The following is a 26968-nucleotide window of genomic DNA, read 5'->3' as shown; positions in this document are numbered from 1 at the left end:
TAAGGTCCCAACTTAGTGTTGGAGCTTTTTAACCTAAGATATTGTTAATTATAACTGTCAAATTAGAATTTGACAGAGTCAATTTGTAATTGTTTATGGATTTCCTTTTCCCTTGAAATAGTTCCTGGTAACCTGCTGAAATGTTCCCATTATTGTGTCATTAGTGTATCTATTTCTCTGAAAACAAAATAAGTTCATGAGGTGAAAGCTTGCTCCACATGGCACCTACCTAATGAACAGAAGGGTTTATTCACTTAATTATTAGTTATGAATATCAAGTGTACTACTGTCACTTTTTAGGTTTTCACCTATAAAACATTAAAAATCTAGTACACAAATGAATGTATTTGCTAATAAAACATTTAAAACCACAGTGGGCTCTTGAAATATCCAACCGCCAAGCTACTGGGTAACTTGGATGATGCAGCTATAATAATCTTCGATAGGTGGTGCTCCTTTTCCTCTCTCTGTTGAACGATCTATAGTAGGACGTTGGTAAGTGGTCTTTTAAAAATAAAAACTGTGGATTAAAAGGCAAACTGAATCCCTTCTATATTTTTGTTACTAACAAATAATGATTTTGTAAATTTGAATGGAAAACCACTTACATGTATTGCTACTGGGTTGCAGTTATGTTTTTGAGCTTAATTTAAAATACACTACTCAAAAATTTCATGAAAGATGAATTCCAAGAATAAAAAAAAATGCATTTCAAAGCTAAAAATAAAATTAAATGAAAATTTTAAAATAAAAATAAAAGTTCAAGTCCACAGTACTTCTTTAACACGTAGGTCTCTAACCCAATAAGCTAAATCACATCATCATTGGGCTGTGACCCTAAAACTAAGTGAAGCAGAGAAATTATTTTCTAAAATATTTGCCTTTAAATTTCTTCCTTTCAAAGAAGAAATATCACATACAGTTTCTGGGACTGTAAAGTGGAATGGTCACTGTGGTCAGCCATCAGTTAGCATTTTGTCATGTTAAATATGCACCCTCCCCAGGACTCAGCAATCCTTCCCATCTGTACATCCCAGGAAAATTCCTGAACAGTTTCCTAAAGGGACACTTACATGGATGATCACCAAAGCATTTTTGTTGGTGCCATTGTTTCCATTTGTCTTTCTCTCGGGGGTAGTGGGGAGCTGAAGCAACCTAAGTGTCCATTGCTAAGGAAATCCAGAAGTTACCCGCGATGAGTGTTCACTGTGGAATATTCTGCAGCAATTGGAATCTTAGTATATCCTTCACTACCAAAAACTAACTTGGAAAAACCTTCCCACTTGTATATGAAAACCTGAGATGACAAGCCGCAGGAAAAATTAATTTAGGAAAGAAAACGTCCTGTTTGATTCAATATTCTCTCTTTCAGTTAGTTTTCATTTTTTTAATCTTCTTTTGCCACTCATCTTATGAAACAAAACTAAGACACTTGCCCCTAACCTTTAGAAACTCTTGTCCAGGAAGGGAGACAGACACAAATGATTTTCACATAATATTATAATAAAGACCACAAAAGATGCATGGACCCATGCAGTCAAAGCACCCAAGGTGCTGCCTGTGCCAGAGGACACAAACAAAGGATGACATGGTTGAATTCACCCCAGAGCAGAGTGAGCCAACCCCCCCCACCCCAGCTCAACACCCTCAGAGAAAAATACAACAGCCCCGGAAGTCTTCAAACACTCACTTACTTCTCACTCCACAAGCAGGGAGACAAGGGCAGTAGAAGGCAGTGGAAAATCAAGCCTCCTGTGACCTGTCATTGGACTCCCACTGGCTGGAAATGCACACTCAGAAGACGAATGTGGGTAATGGACATGTGATTTACTAGACATAGTGTTGGGGAAAGGGGACATTGCCACAAAACCTTCACTAACGTATCCCCAAATCATTCACATGCAAGCTCCAGGTCCCCACACTGCAATATTACACAATTTGTTCCACAGCTGCCTCCTGCTGACCATATTTTCCTCTTCTCCCTTTTTTCCAGACACATAGGTTAGCTGGCAAACTTGAGGTTATGACAGGACAGCTTCCCAAGTGACCACCACATGCTTTCCCTGTGGGGAAATCGTTTTCCGATGAAGCCACTAGATGTCTGGGCCACCACTGACACTTAACAAGTCAGGGGACTTGCTAAAGGCAAGTAGGCTAAGATTTCCTGTAAACACTCACAGTAATTCTTCATTTTTTTATGCCATGATGAAACCTATGAACTTCTCAAAACACATATTGTAAGTGCATAAAACAAAATTCATAAGACTGAAAAGGAAACTGGTTACATTAAAACACTCCAAGTTAAGAATCTAAGCAATTTATAAATGCCACTTACAGGGTGATTGTGGGTAGGCAGATGTGTTGCTGTTCGTGCCAACAAGCATTTAGCAGCATACCACATAATGGTTCTCACAAGGATGTCTCTTTTTAGCCTAATTAACCTGCTTATTAACACGTTCATGAGCATTTCCAGTTTAGCACATAACATAGGGTAGTCATAGACAGAGATTCCTCTTCTACCCCTTCGGGAAGGCCTGAACTACAAATGTATTTCCAATAGTGATGTGCACCACTCTATCACCCTTGCCACCTTCTGAGCTATCAACAGCATGATTGAGCAGGGTGAGGACCACTGTCAAGGGCCCGGAAGCAGAGTCAAGCCATTTAAACCCCCTTGGGCTGGAACCGTCTGAGATGTCTGGAAACTGACATCTATCTCAGTGCTACCAAAACCACCACTAGCCACAACTGCTGAGCAATTTGTTACATCATGGCCTCATTCAGCCTCCAAGCTTAAAAGAATTTTCACACACACACACACACACACACACACAGACACACACACTACACTCATTTTGCTGGAGGTTCCCCAGCTAAAATGAGTAAGAGTACATTTTACTAGTAAGAATAAAGTTCACGAGCCAGGTGCAGCAGCTCATGCCTCTAATCCCAGCACTATGGGAGTCCAAGGCTGACCAATCGCCTGACAGCAGGAGTTCAAAACCAGACTGGGGAACATAGCAAAACCCCATCTCTACAAAAAAAAAAATTAGCCAGGCATGGTGGTACGTGCCCATAGTCCCAGCTAGCTACACAACAGGCTCAGGTGGGAGGATCACTTGAGCCCAGGAAGGTGGAGGTTGCAGTGAGCTATGATCATACCACTGCACTCCAGCCTCCTAGGTGACAGAGTGAGACCCTGTCTCAAAAAAGTAGAAAGAAAAATAAGAATGAAGTTCACAGTATATTTCCAATAAGATAGTAGTTGCATTCTTAAACAATGATTTCAAAAATGGATGAATGATACAGCATTGACAGGAAGTCATAAGTCCTTTTAGGTCTATTTGTATTTTTTCCATCAAAATGCCATCAACACATGCTTGGAAAATGAGAAATGTATAGACAAGAGACACTTTATCCAATCCAGTCAATTATTCATCCCAAGATGGACATGAGGACTCTTAAGAATCTGCCCCATCCCGAATAGTCCAAAGTCTACATGCTGTGAACTTAAAAACTCATGTAACTTCTCTGTTTTACAGCTGTAAAAACTGAGACCAAGAGAGTAAACAACTTGCTGTAGTAATTTTTCATAGTCTACCCAACTATTGTGGAAGAAATGCCAGTCTTCCAGCTTCTGGGTTGATATTCTTATTATTCAGAGCTGCACAGATGTGATCTGTTTAAAATATTATCTGAAAAGCTCTATGGCTGAAATTATCACATCCTTTATTGTAATTCACTAATTCAAACTAATTGGTCTGGGAATACCAATCTGACTTATTAAAATGCCTAAGGCATTTTAAAATAAATCTATTACTTTCAAGTATTCGCAGCAACTTCACCTAAGTAACAAGAATTTATAATGAGCAATTTTTTACCTACTAAAAATGCATTAAATGTGTTATACACAAAAATTAACTCAAAATGGATCACAGTCCTAAATATAAAGCCAAAAACTAAAAACTGTCTCAAAGAAAATATACAAAACAAACCGTGTGATCTTGGATTGGGACAAATATTTCTAAGACACCGAAAGTAAAATATGTAAAAGAACAAACTAGTATATTCGACTTCATCAAAACAAAAACTTCTGCTCCTCAAAAACATTGTTAAGAGAATAAAAAGATAAGCCACATACCAGAAGAAAATATTTGCAATTTGGTTATTTGATAAAGGAATTGTATCAAGAATAAATAAAGATCTCTCAAAACTCAATATTGAAAAAACAAACAACGTGACTTTTAAAAGTGGCCAAATAATTTGAACACACTTCACCAAAGAAAATAGACAGGTGACAAGAAAATGAAAAGATGTGCAACATTATTAGCCATTAGGTTGATGCAAATTATATCTGCAATATGATATCACCACACACCTATTAAAAATGGCTAAAATTAAAGATACAGACAATACTTAGTGCTAGCAAGAATATGAAGGAACTGAAACTCTCATTCACTGCTGGTGAGTGCACGTTGGTACACCACTTTAAAAATATTTAACAGTTTCTTAAAAATCAATCAAATACCTACCATATGAACCAGCCATTCTTCTCCCAAGGTAGTTACCAAAGAAAAATGAAACATATGTCTGTATAACACTTGTACAAAATGTTCACAGCAGCTTTACTTGTAATAGCCAAAGTTAGAAAAATTCCAAGTGTCTATCAACAAGTGAATGGATAAACAATGTCTGGCATATAATGGAATACTACTCAGCAATAAAAAGAAATGAGCTTGTGTGTCAATTTAAAATGTTTCAGTTAAAAAAAGAACCTATATACCTGCAGCAACATGGAAGAATCACAGAACAATTATGCAGAAAGAAACCAGATGAAAGAGAAGACGATCCCACAAACAAAATTCTAGAAAATGCAAACTCATCTACAGTGACCAAAAAACAAAACAAAACAAAACTGCGGTTGCCTAGGGATGGTGGGAAGGAAAGAGGAGCTGATTACAAAAGAGTATAAGGAAACTTTTGGGGGTGAAGGGTTTATTACTTTTATCATTAAGATGGTTTCATGGGTGTAAATAGGTTAAAATTTAACAAATTGTACACTTTCAAATTTGTGCAGTTTATTGTACGTCAGCTATACCTTGAGAGCTGTTTTTTTTTATTTATTATACTTTAGGTTTTAGGGTACATGTGCACAATGTGCAGGTTTGTTACATATGTATCCATGTGCCATGTTGTTTTGCGGCACCCATTAACTCGTCATTTAGCATTAGGTATATAATAGAGCTGTTAAAAAACAAAAATAAAATATGTGCACTGACAGTGGCAGAAGCAATCTGGCTTCACTCTTCTCCACAAGAAACCAAAAACAAACATTCAGCACTCAGATTATCACCAGTAATATCCCACAACTTATGTTTTTTTTAATTTTTCTTTAAACACTGGCTTTCTCTATGTTGCCCGCTGATATGGTTTGGCTTTGTCCCCACCCAAATCTCATCTTGAATTGTAGCTCCCATAATCCCCATGTGTCCTGGGAGGGATCTGATGGAAGGTAATTGAATCATGGGGCCAGGTTTCTCCCTGTACTGTTTTCACAATAGTGAGTAAGTCTCACGAGATCTGACAGTTTTATAAGGGGCTGTTTCCTGGCACATCTCTTTTGCCTGCTGCCATGTAAAACACACCTTTTCTCCTCCTTTGCCTTCTGCCATGATTGTGAGGCCTCCCCAGTCATGTGGAACTGTGAGTCCATTAAGCCTCTTTTTCTTTATAAATTACCCAGTCATGGGTATTTCTTCATAGCAGTATGAAAATGGATGAATACACTCAATCTGGAATGCAGTGGCTATACATAGACAAAATCATAGTGTGCTGCTGCTTCAAACTCCGGTCCTCAAGTGATCTTCCTGCCTCAGCTTCCAAAGTAGCTGGAACTATAGGCACATACCACACCAGCTAGAGCTCAAATTTGAGGCTGAGATGTTTCCTGAAACCACAGAGAGGTGAAAAACTCCAGACAGATGGTAAGAGAAATGGACTTTTCCATCTGCAGTGCACCTCCCTCAAATCTGCCAAGCACCATGTGTAAAAAAATTCACCCAGATTTATGATTTCTACACTGGAAAAAAGTGAGACTGAGGTGGACAGCCAGCTTCCAAACCATCTTGGGTTCTTGTGCAGGGAAACCATTCCTGCTTCAACCCATGGGAAACACAGCAAGTCCCTGTAGGGAGAAAATCCCCTGAGGGTGCTAGAAACAAATACAGGATGTAAGCCTAGCAACCTCAGCTCACAAAACTCAGCACTTTATCTTAGCCAAAAAAGATGCCAAACTAGAGTGGTTGTTCAGCAGCACCACACTGTAGAAGGCACATTCCACAGTTCTTCTGGGCATGAACCCCTAGCTATACTTCTCACATGGCAGGATATCCCCACTGGGACCCACACTCCCATTTCAGGACTGGCAGAACCTTAGTAAGAGTAGAAGCAAATCTGGGTTTAGGGCACCATCTAGTGCCAAAAAGGAAGCAGCAATCTAGGATTAAGGGAATTCAACTGGCAACTGCAAAGAACCTCTAAGAAAACATACCCCAGAAAGACCAAAACAAGCCAGGGGGCAAAGACGGAAATAAATAATTAACCTTCCATACAAAGCAATAGACATATACTCACAAGAAACAACAGCGAACAAGGAATCATGAATTCCCTAAGCAGACAAAACAAGCAGCCAGGGATGAAACCTAATGAGATGGTGATGTGTGAGCTCTCAGATCAAGAATTCAAAACAGCAGTTCTAAAAAAAAAAAAAAGAAAAAAAAAAAAACCAACTCTGCAAACTCACAAAAAAAAAACTCAGAAATGTATCAGATGAACAACAACAACAACAAAAAACAAATCCTGGAACTGAGAAATACATGGGTTGGACTGCAAAATGCATCAGAAGTTCTCAATAGCAGAATGAATAAAACCAGAAAAAAGTATGTGAGCTCAAAGGCAGGCTATTTGAAAATATACAGTCAGAATAGAAGAAATAAAAAAGAATGAAAAGGAACAAAGAACACCTAAAGAATATGAAGAATTAACTCAAAAGAACAAATCTAAGAATCACTGGTGTCTAAGAGGGAATTGAGAAAGAGCAAGAGATAGAAGAAACCTTATTCAGAGAGAAAATGACAGAAAATTTTCCAAACCTAGAGCAAGATATAAATATCCAGGTACTGGGAGGTTGAGGTTGCAGTGAGCTGAGATCCTGCCACTGAACTTCAGCCTGGGTGACAGAGTGAGACTCCACCTCAAAAAAAAAAACAAAAACAAACAAACAAACAAACAAACAAAAAACTTAAGCTTTAGAAAATGTTGTAATAGAGATAGATTTTATGGAGGGTAATATGGTTAACATTTCTCTACTTGCTTAGTGAGGGAGAATCAAGAGTATCTTACGTAGCCATTCTCTATCTACCTCTCAGTTTTTGAATCCCTCACTTGTTTACTCTGCATCATATCTAGCACTCTGCCAGTCTGTTTTATATCCCTACCGTTCTTGAACCTTGATAGCTAAACTTAAACATCATGTAGTCTACAACTAATCCAGGCTTATTCTCTCTGTAAAATATGTTATAGCATCTATCACCATTTCAGTAAAGGGCAAATGAAAGAATTGTAAACACACCCTCACATTCTAAGTCTTCCATCCACTGAGCAACAGGAATTTCTTAATTTACACTGCATATGGTGGCCAAGAACTGATGTATTATTATATGAGCAATTCACACCAGGTATTCATGACCAGGTAAATCTGCCCTCCTCATAATTCTGTGGTTTCCCTGTTGTTTGAAATAGTCTGTAAAGTTGTTTATTCTTCCCCATGCCCTTCGTTTTGTGTTTTTTTCTTTTTTATTCAATTACTTATCTATCCTATTTTTCTTTCCCCTCCCACCCCAAACTCTGACAACTACTGACCTGTTCATCATTCCTGCAGTTTCTCCTTTTCCAGAATGTCAAATAAATACAATCTTAAAATATGAAAAAAAAAAAGATATAAATATCCAGGTACAAGGAGGTCAGAGATCACCAAATATAACTAACCCAAATAAGACTACCAAAAAAGCTCTCGAAGGTCAAGGAAAAAGAGAAGATCCTAAAAGCAACATGAGAAAAGCAGCTAATAACATATTGAGGAGCTCTAAATTGTCTGGCAACAGACTTCTCAATGGAAACCACACAGGCCAGGAAAGATGGGACAACATATTCAAACTGCTAAAGAAAAAAACCATAAGCCAAGAATACTGCACCCAGAAAAGCTTTCTTTCAAACATGAAGGACAGACAAAGTCTTTCCCAGACAAACAAGAGCTGGGGGAATTCAGCACCATTAGACTTGTCTTTACAAGAAATGCTAAATGGAGTTCTTCGATGTGAAAGAAAATAACAGTAATGTGCAAAAAGAAAACATTTGAAGGTAAAAATCTAACGGCTAAAGTAAGTACACAGATAAATTCAAAATATGCTAATACTGTAATTACAGTGTGTAACCCAGTCATGTCACTAATATGAAAACTAAAAGACAGGCCAGGCAAGGTGGCTCACACTTGTAATCCCAGCACTTTGGGAGGCTGAGGCGGGCGGATCACGAGGTCAGGAGACTGAGACCACGGTGAAACCCCGTCTCTACTAAAAATACAAAAAATTAGCCGGGCGTGGTGGCGGGCACCTGTAGTCCCAGGTGCTCGGAGAGGCTGAGGCAGGAGAATGGCATGAACCCGGGAGGCGGAGCTTGCAGTGAGCCAAGATTGCGCCATAGCACTCCAGCCTGGGCGACAGAGTGAGACTCCGTCTCAAAAAAAAAAAGAAAACTAAAAGACAAATCTATCAAAAATAATATAGACAACAGCAACTTATTAGGGATAGGCAATATTAAAATATTAAAAGATATAAATTGAGACAACAAAAAAGTCAAAATGTGGAAGGGATGAAGTTAAAGTGCAGGGTTTTTGTTTTTCATTTGTTGGTTTCTTTTCTTTGTGATCACTTATTGTTTATTTAAAATAACTTGTTATATCTATAAGATTTTTTCTGTAAGCCTCATGGTAACCCCTGCGAGGCAAAAACCTATAACAGATACAATAACAATGAAAAGCAACAAATTAAAACATACTACCAGAGAAAAAATCACATAGCCACAGAGGAAGAAGACAGTAACAAGGGAAGAAAGAGAGGAGTTACAAAACAACCAGAAAATAACAATATGACAGTGGTCAGTACTTACACATCCAATAACAACCTTGAATGTAAATTGACTAAATTCTCCAATTAAAAGACACAGAGTGGCCGAGTAGATTTTTTAAAAACACAACCCAACTATACGCTGCCTACAAGAAATTCACTTCACCTATAAAGACACACATAGACTGAAAGTGAAAAGAAGGAAAGCTATTCCATGCAAATGGAAAGGAGAAAAGAGCAAGAGTAGCTAAACTTATACCAGACATAGGCTTCAAGTCGAAGGCTGTAAAAGAGACAAAGGAGTTCATTATATAATGATAAAGGGGTGAATTCAGCAAGAGGATATAACAACTGTAAATATATATGCACCCAACACCATAGCACCCAAACACATACAGCAAACATTGACATCTAAAGAGAGGCAGACTAATATGATAATAGTAGAGGACTTCAACACCCCCCTCTCAGTAATGTACAGATCATCCAGACAGAAAAATCAACAAAGAAACATCAGAGTTAAACTACACTCTAGACAAAATAGACCTGACATTTACAGAACATTTCATCCAGCTGCTGCAAAATACAACTTCTTCTCATCAGCATATGGAACATTCTCCAGGACAGGTCACATGTGGGGTGACAAAACAAGTCTCAACAAATTCAAAAAACTAAAAATGATATCAAGTATTTTTTTCCTATCACATTGGAATACAAGTAGAAATCAGTAATAAGAACTTTGGAAACTATACAAGCACATGCAAATTAAACAACATGTTCTTAAATGATCAATGGGAAAATGAAGCAATTAAGAAGAAAATTTAAAAGTTCATGAAAGGAATGAAAATGTAAACAAACATCCCAAAATCTATGGGATACAGAAAAAGCAGCATTAAAAAGGAAGATTATAGCAATAAATGCCTACTTCAAAAAAGTAGAACAATTTCAAATAAACAATGATACATCTCAGGAAATTAGAAGAGAACCAAACAAATCCAAAATTAGTAGAAGGAATGAAATAATACCAGAGCAGAAATAATGAAATTGAAACTTTAAAAAATACAAAAGATTAACAAAAGGTTTTTTTGAAAAGATAAAAAAATTGAAAAACCTTCAGCTAGACTAAGAATAAAAAGAGGGAAGACCCAAATAAATATAATCAGAAAGAAAAACAAAAAGAAGACATAACAACTGATACCACAGAAATTCAAAGGATCATCAACAGCTATATGCCAACAAACTGGAAAAGCTAAAAGAAATGAATAAATTCCTGGACACATACAACCTACCAAGATTAAACCAGGAAGAAATAGAAAACTCAAACAGATCAATAACAAATAATGAGATTAAGGCAGTCATAAAGGATCGCCCATCAAAGAAAAGCCCAGGACATGATGGCTTCACTGCTGAATTCTACCAAATATTAAAAGAACTATTTATAACACCAATTATACTCAAACTATTCAAAAAAATGAAGAAGAGGTATTATGTGCAAATTCACTCTACAAGGGCAGTACTGCCCTTACACCAAAACCAGATAAGCACACAATGAAAAGAAAACTACAAGCCAATATCCCTGATGAACACAGATGTAAACGTCCTCAACAAAACACTAGAAAACAAATTCAATGACACAATAAAAAGATCATTCGCCATGATCAAATAATCAATGTCATCCCAGAGATGCAAAGATGGTTCAACATATGCAAATCAATAAACATGATAAATCAGATTAACAGAATCAAGGACAAAAACCATATGATCATTTCCACAGATGTTTAAAAAGCATTCAACACAATTCAACATTCTTTTATGATAAAAAGTCTCAACAAATTGGGTAAAGAAGGAACACACCTCAAAACAAAAAAGGCCATACGTAACAAACCCATAGCTAACATACTGCTTGGGGGAAAATTGAAAGACATTTCTCTAAGATCTGGAATAAGACAAGGATGCCCAAATTTACCACTTTTTTTCAACATAACATTTGAAGTTCTAGCCACAACAATTAGACAAGAGAAAGAAATAAAGGGCATCCAAATTGGAAAGGAAGAAGACAAATCATTCTTGTTCATAGATGACATGACATTACATTTAGAAAAACCTAAAGATTCCAACAAAAAACACTTAGAACTGATAAGTGAATTCAGTAAAGTTGCAGGATACAAAATTAACATACAAAAATCCATAGCATTTATATGCAAAGAATCTGAAAAAGTAATCGAGGCACCAATACCATTTACAATAGACACAAAGAATATAAAATACCTAGAAATAAATTAAACCAGAGATGCAACAAATCTCTACAAAGAAAACTATTAAACATTGATGAAAGTCAATGAAAAAGACACACAAAAAAGGAAACATGCCTATACTCCTGGGTTAGAAGAATTAATATTGTTAAAATATCAATACTATCCAAAGTGGTCTACAGATTCAATGCAATCTCTATGAAAAACCAATAACATTCTTCACAAAAATAGAAAAAACAATGCTAAAATTCATATGGAACCATAAAAGACCCAAAATAACCAAAACAATCCGAATCGGACAAAAAGAACAAAGCTGGAGGCATCACACTACTTGACTTCAAAATGTACTACAAAGCCATAGTAATTAAAACAGCATGGTATTAGCATAAAAACAGACACATAGAGCAGTGGAACAGCATACAGAACCCAGAAATAAAACCACACATTTACAGCCAACTCATTTTTTTTATTTTTATTTTAAGCTCTGGGATACATGTACACAATGTGCAGGATTGTTACATAGGTATACATGTGCCATGATGGTTTGCTGCATCTATCAGCTGATCATCTAGGTTTTAAGACCTGCATGCATTAGGTATTTGTCCTAATACTCTCCCTCCCCTTGCTCCCCACCCGAAAGGCCCTGATGTGTGATGTTTCCCTTCCTGTATCCATGTGTTCTCATTGTTCAACTCCCAGTTATGAGTGAGAACATGCAGTGTTTGGTTTTCTGTTCCTGTGTTAGTTTGCTGAGGATGATAGTTTCCAGCTTCATCCATATCCCTGCAAAGGACATGAACTCATTCTTTTTTACGGCTGCATAGTATTCCGTGTGTATACATGCCACATTTTCTTTATCCAGTCTATCACTGATGGGTGTTTGGGTTGGTTCCAAAATCTCACACCAGTTAGAATGGCGATCATTAAAAAGTCAGGAAACAACAGATGCTGGTGAGAATGTGGAGAAACAGGAACGCTTTTAGACTGTTGGTGGGAGTGTAAATTAGTTCAACTATTGTGGAAGACAGTGTGGCAATTCCTCAAGGATCTAGAACCAGAAATACCATTTGACCCACCAATTCCATTACTGAGTATATACCCAAATGATGATAAATCATTCTACTATAAAGACACATGCACACCAATGTTTATTGCAGCACTATTTACAATACCAACTCATTTTTGACAAACACACCAAGAACCTATATTGGGGAAAGGACAGTCTCTTCAAAAAATGGTGCTGGGAAAATTGAAAAACCATATGCAGAAGAACAAAGCTAGACCCCTATCACTCACTATATACAAAAATCAAATCAAAATGGAGTAAAGACTTAAATCTAATACCTGAAACTATGAAACTATTAGAAGCAAAAACTGGGGAAATGCTTCAAGGTATTGGTCTGGGCAAACATTTTTTAGTAAGACTTCAAAAGCACAGGTCACAAAAGCAAAAATTTTCTGCATTGCAAAGGAAGCAATCGGCAAAGTGAAAAGATAACCTATGAAAAGGCCAAAAATATTTGCAAACTATCCATCCAACAATCAATTGATAAGCAGCATATATAAGGAACTCAAACAACTCAACAGCAAAAAATAAAAACAATCCAGTTTTAAAATGGGCTAAAGAGCTGAATAAACATTTCTCAAAAGAAGACATACAAATGACCAACAGGTATGTGAAAAAATGCTCAATATCACTAATCAACAGGGAAATGCAAGTCAAAACCACAATGAGATATCATCTCACCCCAGCCAAAATGGTTTTTATCAAAAAGACAAAAAATAATGGATGCTGGCAAGGATGTGGAGAAAGGAGAACACTCATACATCATTGGGGGGAATGTAGATTAGTACAGCCACTGTGGAAAACAGTATAGCGGTCCTTCAAAAACTAAAAATAAAAGGACCAAATGATCCAGCAATCCCACTGGTGGATATCTATCCAAAAGAAAGGAAACCAGAATATCAAGGAGACAACTATACTCCCATGTTTATTGCAGCACTATTTACAACAGCCAAGATATGGGAACAACGTAAGCGTCCATCAGCGGATGAATGGATAAAGCAAACGTGGTACATATATATACGATGGAATATTATTCGGTCACAAAAAAGAATAAAATCCTGTCATTTGCAGCAATATGGATGTAACTGGAGGTCATTATTTTAAGTGAAATAAGCCAGGCACAGAATAAATACTGCATGCTCTCACTCATATATGAGAGCTTACAAAAGTAGATTTCATACTGGTAGAAAGTTGATTGGTGGTTACCAGGGGCTAGGAAGGGTTGGGAGGAGGGAGAGATGAACAGAGGTTAACAGATAAAAAAATACAGTTAGAGAGAAGAAATATGACGTAGTGTTCAATAGTACGGTACAGCAACTATAGTTAACAATAATTTGGTTTTAGTTCAAAATAGCTAGAGAAGAGGAATCATAATATTCCCAACATAAAGAAAGGGTGAATGTTTGGGGTGATCGATGTTGCAATTGTCCTGGTTTGATCATTGCACATTGTATATATGTATCAAAATATCACAAGTACCCCAAAGATATGTACAACTATTATATAGCAGTAATAAATAAGAAAATGCATTAAATTCCAGACATAATACCAAGCCCTTTAGATAAACTGTCTCATTTCATGTCACAAAAATACTTTTAAGTATTTCTTCTTCCAGGAAGAAGAAACTGAGGCTCAGAGAGATTAAACAACTTTGCCCAGGGTCACATAGGTAGGACTTTGCAGAGAGAAGGCACAAGCATTTTGACTTCTTGTTAAACAAATGCTTCCCAAAGCACTTGACAATTTTTTAAGATAACAGGAACAGCTCCTGGGTAAATGTATTTACACCATTTATTTGCTTAGCAAATCCCTTTTCATAGACAGCATGGGTAAATATCAGCCCTATCATTTCAAGGCTGATCTTTCATCACACGTTCCATTACAAATTCTAAAAATAGTAGGGTTCAAATTCAGGTCTCAGTGACTTATAGAAACAATCCAGGTTCTGATGCATCACACACCTATAAGGCATGAATCAGGCTTATTAGAAAACAAATTCCACGTCAGTACAACATAAGGTAGGAGACGCTAACAACCTTGCTCTCGCCTGGAGAGATCAGACAGTGTCATACGTGTTTTGCAGGAGAAGACAAACAGAAACAGACACAGACACACATACAACAGACAGACACACACAGACATACACACCACACACACACACACACACACACACACACCCTGGGCTAGAAAAATGCTGACCTAGCCATTCTGTGAATGTTTCCAATTTCTAGATGGTATCCTGAAAGCAACTAACTAGACAAGTAATACATATTAATAGCTGCCCTCTCCCTTTCAATGTCGGCATTATTTCCTATTGGACATGTTTAGCCGGCAACAGCTCAAACACAGAGACTATGCCTAGCTAGAAATCACTGTCCTCCACGGGGCAACACTTACTTGAAAAGCCTGTAAAATGATCATAGGACACTTGCAGAGAGGGCAGAAAACAGCAACATGTTCACATGTTCATTCCTCTAGCTCAAATCCAACCAGGCTTTGAAAGTTCTGCTTGAAAGACAAGCCTTCCACCATCTCTTGCAAATGCTTTCTAAACAACAAATAAGACTTTCCAGAGCAAAGGAGACTTTTCCAAAATCTGTAACTGTTTGACTTTGAGGAAGAAGACACACCTCTTGACCCCTTTATGCACAACCAAGTTCAGATTGCTCAAATCTCCCACACCCTTGGATGGCTGCTATTTATTCCCAACCCTTTCCCAGGTAGCTGTGCAATGTCAGTGATGAAATACTGAAAAATTGCCTGCTGCTAACAACAGTGTTGCTGTTCACTTATTTCATTTCATGCCTATATTATATTTTTCCTGAAACAAATTTCTCTATTGTTCCCTCTCTGCTTCTAGGATCCCATTACCCAATCCCCAACAGGTAAGAAAAAAACAGAGCCCAGTTGGAGACACCCAGCCACCTCAGGACCTTCTCACCCTGTCGGACTTAGTTATCGTTCTTATATGATTCCAGACATACCCTAAAATATAAGCATCGATGGTAATTGGCCTTAGTAGTCAAATTGTTTTTAACTCTTGCAAACACAGTCTTCTCACAATCAATCCTTTGTAATGGGTTTTTAAATGTCCCTTCAATAATATTATTTCCAGAGATCTATTCTGAGACTACCATATGGACCAAAATATTTAAAGTATCCAAGCAACACCTAGGAAAACACAAAACGTCATTTTTCTTCCTGCCCCATCTCTACAGCCCTGCTGTTTCTTTTTACCAATGATTTTATTTTCCTTATATGGAACGAATGATTCCAATTCCCTCGTATAGCACTGGCATACAGATGAGGTATTGACCTGTAGCTTTTTAAACCCCAAATTGCAGGCTTTGTTTAGAGAAGTCTAAGGCTGTGGCTTGAAAGAAGAAAAAGGGAAGTTTCTTCTCAAGGGTAAGGAGAATCTTTTCCCAGACTACCCAGAGAACTCTTCAAAGACGGTTGCCTGTTCTGCCTTAAGGACTCAAAGAGGGAAGGGTGAAAAAGCCTGCTCTGCCAAGTAGGGTGGCTCACAAGCTCACTTGAGGAACAGAAATTCTTTACTCCCATCAGTAATACAACCCTTTCTTCCCACACACACACACACAAAAGGATGTAAAGCATGCTCATTTGTCAGACATTTCGCAAAGCTGACCTTGCCAGTGGCACTGGGACTTGAACTTGCAGCTGAGGAGGTGAGAAGAAGCCGAATCTTAACACCTCATATAATGTGCTCCTTTCCCTTCTTATTAAAAGCCCATCAAAATGGCACTGAAGAAATATAATATGGGGTACAAGGGAGGTCAATGGAATCCCTCACGATGGAAGCTTTTAGCATCCAGAAAGCCTAGCTGGTACAAAATGAGTAAGTACTGTCACAGTCTTTCCCAAGATGTGGAGATGGAGGTCACCTTGACGGGTGAAATACACCTCTCCTCAGCCTAACCATGTCATATCAAGACTGAAATGGAGACTCATCACCACTCAGATCAAACTGTACCTTCATAGGAGCTAGAGTCAAACTTCCAGTTGTTTTTTTTTTTTTTTCTTCTGAATCAGTGGTTCTCATCTTTAGCTGCAGGTCTGAGTAATCACTAGTACGGTTGTTAAATAATACAGGTGTCTGCACTCTACTTTGTAAAGTTCAGATGGAATATAGCTGCAGTGGGCCGTCTGTGTTTTTAGTGCAAAAACTCCCCATGGAAAGAATAAAGTAACCACTATCTTATAGATGCCTTTTTTCATCGCTACCAAAACATAGGCCCTTTAAACCATTCCACAGCCTTTTCTTTTTCTTGCTCATAAAATAGAGTATGTTATTGTGGAGTTGCCTGCATAGCAATACATCCATAGATTTACTGATATAACCATTCACTGGAAGTGGGACAGGAAGAAGGAAGACAGAGAAAAGTACAGGAGAAACCGTATTAAAACAGTATCATCAAGTTTCACTTACCCCAGTGGGTAAGTGCTCATTATTGATCAAAATAAGTTTGCTAGTGGGTAACTTTAAGACTTAATGGTTGATATCACATGCATAAACACACACACACACACACACACACACACACACACACTGTCAAATTGCTTTTGCCACTTCCCTCTCCCTAAATATATGCTCTTGCAGAGAATAATAGCATAAGCAATTCATCAGGAAACACAACTCTTCCCCTTTCTTTATTACTTGAGGTTACAAATCCCACTTACCTGGTACTTTTTCTAAATTTAGTAGTCATTTGTTTAAAAAAAAAAAAAAAGAGAACTAAATAATTAAATAAAACATAAAAGAAATTAAGTGAAATAAAGGGAGATAAAACAATGTGCTCTACGACTGACCCATGAAAATTAAAATAACCCATAATTCTAATCTTTAAAAAAGCAACATTAAGACCTAACTCATTATTAGTTCATGGTACTTATTATAGTAGGCTCTAATCACATGTAGCTATTGAGCACTTGAAATGTGGCTAGGTTCACATGTTAAAATGATAATATTTTTAATATATTGGGTTAAATAAAATGTGTTAGTAAAATTAATTTCCTCTGTTTCCTTTGATTTTTTTCAGCGCGTTTTTTATAACATGCAAAATTACGTGGCTCTATTTAGCTATGATAAGCCTTGCCTACCCCCTAGTGTCAGAACTTAGGCAATGCAGGCAAATCATTTTTCAAACACATCTGTGTAAGTACAATTCATTTCTGCCGGCAAAGTACAAATAGCCGCTTGTACATACGATTTTATCATTTTCACAAATGTTATCTCAAATTTAAGCCTCAGAGAGACTCCTGTAGTAGATGTTATATGCCCCACTCAATTAGTAGTTTTGAAATTACCAGGTTTATTGTAGAAAATTAGAACTAAAACCGTCCATACAGTCAAGAGTATTTGCAGGGTTCCTATAAATTTCAGCCATGATAGGGGACAGAAAACATGGGCTCAAACTTGGATTACAACAACTGCTCTTCAAAAAATTTACTGTAAGTTAAAAACAACATAAACCACCAAAACACACAATCACAACATGCATATTTTGCATAATCATTTATAACAGAAAAAAAACCAGAAAACCTAAATTTCCATAAATTTAAACAGTACAGAACCTATACAAAACAGATAACATTCAAAAGAAGAAGACAGGTCTAAATAAGGATAACTAGCATTTGAGCACTCACTAAGCAAACACAGTTGTCAGCATTTCCCAGGTATTAATTGATTCCTTATTACAACTCTGAGGTTTATTTTTTATTATTTTTATGATTCTCATTTTACACAGAAAGAGGCTGAGTCCTGAAGAGGTTTCATAACTTGCCCAAGAATGAAAGAAGAACTGAAGCAAACCTGAAGCTCATGCTGCTTCCTGTGCCATGAGTAATAAAGTCTTTTGTCTCGGGCCGGGCACAGTGGCTGAGGTCTGTAATGCCAGCACTTTGAGAGGCCGAAGTGGGTGGATCACTTGAGGTCAGGAGTTCGAGACCAGCCTGGGGGATAACAGGGTGAAAGCCCATCTCTACTAAAAATACACAAATTAGCTGGGCATTGTGGCAGGCGCCTATAATCCCAGCTACTCAGGAGGCTGAGGCAGGACAATCACTTGAACCTGGGAGGCAGAGGTTGCAGTGAGCCGAGACTGCGCCACTGCACTCCAGCGTAAGTGACAGAGGGAGACTCCATCTCAAAAAATTGATTAACTAAAATAAAATCTTTTGTCTCTGACCCAATCATCTCATGCCTTCTGCCCAGCATTCACAAAACTATGACCAGCTAACCTACTAGCTTGCGAGGAGGGTAAAAGCTCAGACCCTTCACAATTCTTGACATCTAACTACCTCCCAATCAGTGAGACATCCTCTCTACAGCAGATTTAGCTCAAGGCCAGCAAATAAAAGGGCTCTCAACACCCTTCTGGTTCACTCTGTTCCCCAGCTTGTTGAAGCCTTTCTCTCCTTAAGGATGAGCTGAAACCTCAGTCTTCATAAAGCGACTTTCTTTGCCATAGTCAGTTTTCTAGAACGGTGAAAAAACAAGCCTTTTTCTCTTATACATGAGAAATCTTCAAACCCTGAAGGCTCTGATCACATCTACCTACCCATGCTTATAGTCTTCAGCCGTTCCTGGAATGCCAACCTTTCCACACTCATTCTAGATGCCTCCAAATGTGAAAATAGCTGCCATTTATGGAATGTTGACTATGTGCTAATCCCTTCACCTACTTTTCCTTATTTAGTTATTCCAGTAACTCCAAATAAAATAGGCATGGATATCATTCCATCTTTACAGATGATAAAACAGGTTCAGAGAGGTTAAGTGGCCTGCATAAGGCCACACAGCCAAGATGTACCAGAACCAGAATTAGGTTTGACTTTAGACCCCCCAACATGTAGACCCCCCACACCTGCCTCATGTCCAGGTGTGCCCCAGTTTTTCCAGGGACTTTATGCCAACACATTATATTAAATAAACACCACAGCATTTTGTGGAATTGAATTAGTGCAGTCCAGGTTATATTCAAAGTTCTCTAGGGACATGGAACTATTAAAGTGAACATATAAATCAATAGCACCCAAGTTCTCAACTCTCTCAGCTCCATCAGAAAACTGGCTATGATTTCATCTTTAAAGCACAAAAATCTGAATTTTTGAAGTCTCCTAGTATTCCCAGGAATAAATCTTAAAGTTGTAAGGTGCTTTCTGTCCCAAACACTCGTGTCTACACCAGATGAAATTTCTAGGAAGATCCGTAAATCTTTAATTCCACAGGAGTCGAGTTTCCAAAACTTCCTTCCAGATGGCATCTTTCCACCGCACAAAACATATCTGCTGCCCTCTTGTGGGAAAATGATGCACTGCTTACAGCCAAAAAGAAAAGGGGGAACAAAAGGACATTGCTAGTTGAAGAAATAACAAGAGTTAGCCCTGGCCTCCTTTTAAAAGAAACGAACCTGCCAATTGGCCCCTTCACCTTTTCTACAGCTTGAAGCTACACAGTCCTATATGTATATGTGATCTCCTGCTCAATTATGATGGAAAATAGACTTTAAAAACAACAAAAGCAGTCTCTTATGTTTTTTAGTTGATTAAAAATAGTACCTCTGGACTCTGCGGAAATGTATTAATGCCAATTGTCTTCAAGAGTCTCACCACCCAATCTGTGAAAATTAGGTGGGTTTTTATTTTGGTTTAATGCTTAAACTAAAATTAAATCTTTGATACACACCTACCATAACACCCATCTCCCAAAACTGGGGGGAGATTCCCGCCTTCTTCTGCATCTCTTAGCCAGGTAGGTGGAGATAGGGTTGTAAAATACCTCCTTGTTTACACACAGCAATCAACATCCACTCTTCTAATCCAAGCCATAAAAAGCATCCAACTTCTAACTAGGGTTTCCTAGTGCCACCATTTCTTTAATTGGCCAGCACTAACCATGAAGCCCATGGGACAGTGCCAGGAGCCTCTCTGGACACTCAGACACAGCCGTCTGCAGGTAACCCTCTGCAACTTGCTCCCGCTGTCAGACCTCCTATAACATACCCACAGTAGAGTGAAAATCTGAACAGAGTTTCTCAGGATCTCGGTGCACTGCCCCAGTTAATTCTGGTGATCCTAAGTTCTCCATCAGCTGAGCACTAAATTGGGACAAAAATGCCACATGGACATTGCAAGGATCATGGACTTTCATTCCCTGAAGATCACTAGAGAAAATTTACAGCATGAATGGGAGCGGGTGGTAATCCCACTGCAATGCTTCACCTGTCAACTAATCTGACTCTTAAACTCCACTCAAGAAAAGAGATAAGATTGAGGACCTCAAACACTATCCTCGTGAACAAACTCATAAAAATAGGCACAGCACAATAACCAACTAGCTGTGGGCACTTCACAGCAGCCAGATGGTATTGATTTTATGCTGATTTGCTGAAACTTCAATCATTATTTTTCTCATCTTCTTGGAACTGTCACTTGAGGAGGGAAAATTGAGTTGTGTGAGATTTTAAAAATTATCTTGAGCCTTAAATTATGACTAACCTTAAAATATCAGAATAACGAAGTGGAAAGTATGACATGTTATATATTTGGTGGTAAGAATATCTCATGAAGTTTCCACACACAAGACCTTTGGAGACAGAATTTATAATTCTGACCCATACGTGATTTAGGGTTCAGGCATCACTCTTTCCCAAAGAAGTCAAAACATTTGTTGCACTGCCATGTCTCAGATTACCAAAGCTGAGAGAGCAAATTAATTGACCACAAGTCCATTGACACATATGAATTATTCAGGAAAACATAATTTACTGGGCAGTTTCCACTGTGTCACTTTAAATGTTGATGTAAGAAAGGACAGAAACACACACACACAAAAAAAAAAACACAAACTGATCAGCAGCTGATGGTTTTCATCTCGCCTTTAAAAATCAGCAATGCAGAGATATGAGTTTCACTATAAGTTATCAGAATGACTGCCTCTAAATCTTTAGACAACATCCATTTTAAGTCCCTTACGAAAGTTACCACAGCTTTTTCTCTTTTCTTTTTTTTAAAAAATCATGTAGCATATTTTCTCCACATCTCTCAAAAATATCTTAAATTATCTGACTATTCCCTTCACTACAGCCCTACAAGTGTTAGTTTAAGTTTATCATAAAGATGTTCTACTTCTAAGGAAGCTGCAGGAGTTGATGGATGGATGGATGGGCAGATGGACTGACATGTATGCACACACACACACACGCCAACCACACAAATTACTGCTGGTTTTCTGGGATTCCTTGAGAAAAACTGCTATAAAAATAAAAGTGTGCCCAAGAAAACAAAAGTTTTGAAAAGCCTGAAAAATATTTTTAAAGGACTCTTAAAGCACTAAACCATTAAACTGTGTTACTCCACCATATTTCATGCTTCCTCTAGTTATTTACACCCCATCAGAAGCTCACATCCGTTATCTGTGTCTAATGTGGACTCTGACGTTTGGAGGGGTTTTGTTATCTCAGCAGTGCATAATGAGCTTAAAGGGCTTACCTGCATGTCCCCGGAGGTGCTGGCTCGAGGCAGACATCAGCTTACAGCACACCATTAACACGTAGGCTAGAAAGAGCCAGTGCGACAGCAACACTGACTTAGCACAGACTCTCATCCTGGAGGAAAAGCAGGGCTGGAGTCAGTGAGGGCTGAGGAAGGCCAGACTCCCTGGCAAGCACCATCCTAGGAAGGCGGGACAAAGCAGGGGCAGATCCCTGGAGCCGGAATTCCTTTCTCCCAAGAAAACAGAACACCAATCGAACCTTATTTGCACTGAGCATTAACTAAATTTTCAATAAAAACTTTGATAATTAAGAGTTTTCCAAGTTAGCACTATGCATCAGTGAGAAGCTTATTTATGAATCTGCAAGTTGTTGCTTCAGTTACCCTAATAGAGCATGGGGATTTTATTCTATTTTATACCATGAGATGTAAAAGCAACACACTTAGAGCCAGATCCAGATAAAATATATATGGTTTCTGGATCTGAAAGAATCCATGGAGATTTTGCACATGTGGTCCAAGAACTTTCTCCTGGTTTCTCTGACTGTACACTAAGGCTTTCTGGTCTGGAAGACTAGGTTCATAGTTGATTAAACCAATCTCAGCTCCTCCTTTGGGGAGGAGTATGGACAAGTACAAGTGAATATAAAATGAATTTAACTTCGTATGACGGACAGTATCTAAACAGTTGCTCAAAGACAATTCAGTTTACATTATGGTTGCATGGTCTATTCTAAAACAAAAGAGTAAAAAAAGGAAGATACAAAAACATTATTCCCAGCTGCCTAATTTTCTGCCGTTTTATAACATCATAAGGGAATTAAGTAGATAGAACTTGATTAACTTTTTTTGTTTGCTTTTTTTATATTAACTTTTGAAGCAAAAGTCACTGCATCTGGCATCTGAAATTCCGGTGATATTAGGTTCTTCCTCACACATGCCTCATGGCATCTATTATTACCACAACGGATCGAAGAAACCCCCGTTTAATATATGCAAATATATACACACTTATGGGCCGACAATAAAAACATGGTACCTGAGTTTGGCTTCTTGTCTGAGTCACACTATAGGCAAGACCCCTACAGGCAAGGAAGTCCTATAAGGAAGCACCTCCAGCTGCCAGCAACCTAGCAGTGCCTCTACCAAAGTCCCAGTTCCCTGTTCCAGGAAAACACATCAAAGCCTCAGGGTAACTGCATGCCCACTCCATACCCCGAGGCACACACATGTTCTGCTGCCAACCTTCTCTCTCCGTGACCTCTCACAATTCAGTCAAATAGATCTTGTTAAAGGGTGTATTGCTTATTGATTTGAGATTTGGTCTGCTTTTTAAGTAGCCAGGCCAATCATCTTTGAAGAACTTGGTGTTAAAAGTAACAAAAAGCACTGGCTTCTTTTTGCCCTTTTAAACTGTTTCAAAATGGTTTTAAACGGCTATGTTGGGTAATTTGCAATGCAGGAATAGAAAACTCATCTTTCATTTATGTGAAGCCTTGAAATTGTCCCTTTTGGGGCCACTAATTATGACAAATTGGAAGCCAGGGTATCTGATCCAGCCTGCAAATGTGTTTTGTTTGATCTGTGCTTTTAAAAAAAAAAATAAATTGAATTGGTTGCCAACACATAAAATGTCCAGATTGCACATCAGAATCCAGATTCTCTTGAAAAATTATTCCTGGCATCCCTGGGCTCACATTTCCACATGGGAGTAAGAGGCTGGAGTGGTTGCCACTGCCCCCAGATGGGTCTCCATAGTCCCTCCCACTAGTCAGTACCTTGGGCCCAAACAGCCCGACTCATTTACATGTGGCCATTTGAACTTCTGATCCTTGGGTAAGAGGAATAAACCTTTGTAACAAATAGATCGATAGCTGATACTGGGGTAATAACTGGAATTTTAAAACATTATGTGTGAGACAGAGTGTTCCATTAACAAAAAAAAATCATCAAATACCGGAATTTGAGCCTCTGGACTTCCCCCAAATTATGTGATTGATAATAGCATCTAGAACTCATGTAAGATCCACATATTATTTTCTTTGCCACATTTCAAGCTGCTTCTAGAGTTTCTGTCCTCTTCATGTGAGTACGCTGAGGTGGAGATGGAAGGCATGCTTTGAGAAACTAAAGGCCCTTCAAAGCAGAAAGGCATCATGTTTCTGTGTAAGTTTAGGATGTTAGCAATGTCTGAAGCAAATTACCAAACTTAGAAGTTTAAAACAACCATCTATAGCCATACTACCCTCAACCCACCTGATCTCAGAAGCTAAGCAGGGTCGGGCCTACTTAGTGCTTGGAAACGAGCAGTTTGAAACAACACCAATATATTATCTCATAGTTTCTGTAAGTCAGGAGTCTGGCATGTTCTGGCTGGGTCTTCTGCTCAGAAACTCACAGGCTAAAATCAAGGTGTCAGCTGGGTGTGTCCTCATCTGGAGGCTCAACTGGGGAAGGATCACTTCCAAGTGCTCTCAGGTTGTTGGCAAAAGCCATTTTCTTGGGACTCTCTGTATTCCCCATATTCTTGCTATCAACCAGGAACTGCTCTCAAGCCCTTCACGTCTTTGCCACACGGCCCCTGCACATGCTCCTTCATGGTTTGAATCTCTTCCTCCAGGAAAGGCTCAGCCCCTTTTTAGGGCTTATCTCATTAGGTCAGTCCCACCCAGGATAGCCTCTCTTTTGATTAACTAAATTCAGTGTATGTGGAACCGTAAAAACACCTGTGAAATCCCTTCATCTATGCCTTACAGGTGTAATTTAATCAAAGATGTGAAACTCATCAAAACCACAATGCCACCCACACTCAAAGGAAAGCAATTAAAATATTTAAAATAATGTCCCACCGTTGGCAATAATTGAATGAAATATCTCTAATACAAAGAGAAAGGGTTTAACTCGATAAAACCATAAATTGATTGATAATTTGATCATGTGTGTCAAACGTTTACAATCCAGCAGATCACTTATGGGATTTAACCCTAAAGAAATAACCAGCAATGTATGGGACTTTTTTTTGTTGCTTATACTACTGAAAATGATCTGGCCATGCATGGTGGCTCATGCCTGTAATCCCAGCACACTGGGAGACCGAGGTGGAAGGATTGCTTGAGGCCAGGAATTCAAGGCAGGAGTGAGCTATGATTATACCACCACACTCCAGCCTGAGCAAAGAGTGACAGCCTGTCTCAAAAGAAGAAGGCAGGGAGGCAGGGAGGCAGGGAGGGAAAGACAAAAAAAATGATGATCCAAATATTTAACAGTATGAGACTGGTTAAACAAATTATGACACAGCCATGAGATGGGATGCTCTTCAGTAATGAAAGTTGTATTATAAAATGAAAATAAGTTTATTAAAAAGAAACAAAAATTTATTTTAAATATATGAATTATATGACAGTCTGGGCCTGTTTTGCCTTCAGATCCATTCTTCCCCCTTCCCCTGTAATGAAGGCTGGAGGGCCCTCTAGGCTGCATTTCCCAGGCTCCCAGGTCAGCTGGTTACTGGCTGGGTTCAGTCAAGGAAAGGCAACAGCTGGAGCCTGGAAACTAGGAAAAGGGATAGGCCAGGACATTTCTCCCTACCTTCTCTGTCTTTGGCAGGATCTGTGGGGTGGCCAGTTCTCCACCATGGCTCCAGTTCCTGCCAGAAGGGCCCACTGTGGTTCTAGCTTCCACTCTAGTTTCCTTCTTCTAGGCACTGCTTCCCCACGGACTAACTGCTTCCATGGTCCCCAGCCAGGGAATGGCAGTGGCTTCCTGTGTATCTTCTGCTCAGTTTCTCTGACTCTCCCATCATATGTATAACCAGTCTCCTGAATTCACTTCCCATTGGACAAAAATGGAAGTCGGAGATAATTCATTCCCAAGACATGCAATTTACCCAAGCTCACGGAGCAGTGAAAAAGCCAGCAGAATGGTTTCTGTTTTCCTGGTTGGATTCCAACAACAAATGCCTTAAATCAAAAGTCTCAAGGGCACACATTCCAAATCCTGGACAATGATCCCTAATCTATCTTCTTCTTACGTGGACAATTCTATGTAACAAGTTGCTGGGTGAGCAGCAATAAGTTCCCAGTCCCTAAAACAAGGATTCACTTAACAATAGCTCAACAACCATTCCCCCAGAGAAACGCCAGGTCAGAGTGGTAGGGGTGGGGCCAGAAATCTATTCAGCAATAGATTTGTATTTCCTCATCTTTTCCCCTACTGAATAAACCAAAGTACTGTTTTGCAAACTGAAATAATTTTCATTTCACAGATGAAAGCTAAAATGAAAAGATCAACATTTCCCCAAATTCCCAAAAAGTGTAAAAGCAGGCTTCTAAAAAGGATCATCAACTCCAGGATACTCACTTTTCCTAAATTCTCAATACTCTGTAAAGATATCATGTCCAGGTGAATGTTAAAATAATCTTACCTTGGGGACCTCATACGATTTGGTTCTAGTCAAACACAATTATTCCAGGATATATTTCAGACTGACTCCAAATTCCCATCTGTTGCTAGAACCAATCATTTCTGCCGTTCCAAAAAATTATCGTAGCTCAGAAGACCTATGTTAAAAAGCCCAAAAAAGGGATCAATTAGCATTTTAATGTTAAAATGAAATTAATTTCCAGTAGCAAAATAATGGCTTTTAACCATGACACCTGCAGTTTCAGGCAAGTGGCAGACAGCCAAATATATCCATAGTTGTGAGGTGTCCTACTATTAGGGAGGAAAAGATACAGAATTCTACAGTCATTAACTAGCCACATATTACTTAACACGATATAGTTTTAAAGAACTTCCTGCAACAGGAAGGGTATTCAAAATTTAACAGAGGGCCCCAAATCATTTGAAATGCACAAACTTCACTCTCCCATTTCACTGACCATCAGGCAAAAATGGAAATTGGAGATAATGCATTCTCAAGACACGCAATTTGCCCAAGCCCATAGAGCAGTGGA

At 38.5% G+C, this 26968-nt stretch overlaps 1 protein-coding gene across 1 annotated transcript in view; it reads right to left on the bottom strand.

Moving 5' to 3' along the window:
- The window catches only part of TAFA4 (TAFA chemokine like family member 4), a 126778-nt gene extending 100328 nt beyond the window's left edge, over positions 1-26450 (bottom strand). Inside the window, exons 1-2 of the mRNA XM_030801757.1 lie at positions 26437-26450; positions 22011-22126 (exon numbers count right to left, since the gene is read on the bottom strand). Coding sequence (XP_030657617.1) covers positions 22011-22126; positions 26437-26450 — 130 coding nt within the window. The remainder of the gene's footprint in view (positions 1-22010; positions 22127-26436) is intronic.
- Between the last annotated feature and the right edge of the window lie 518 nt (positions 26451-26968).

Source organism: Nomascus leucogenys, chromosome 21 (assembly GCF_006542625.1).
Source record: "Nomascus leucogenys isolate Asia chromosome 21, Asia_NLE_v1, whole genome shotgun sequence".
Lineage (NCBI taxonomy): Eukaryota > Metazoa > Chordata > Mammalia > Primates > Hylobatidae > Nomascus > Nomascus leucogenys.
Note: the sequence above shows the minus strand (reverse complement) of the source record. Positions and strands in the feature narration are given on the sequence as shown.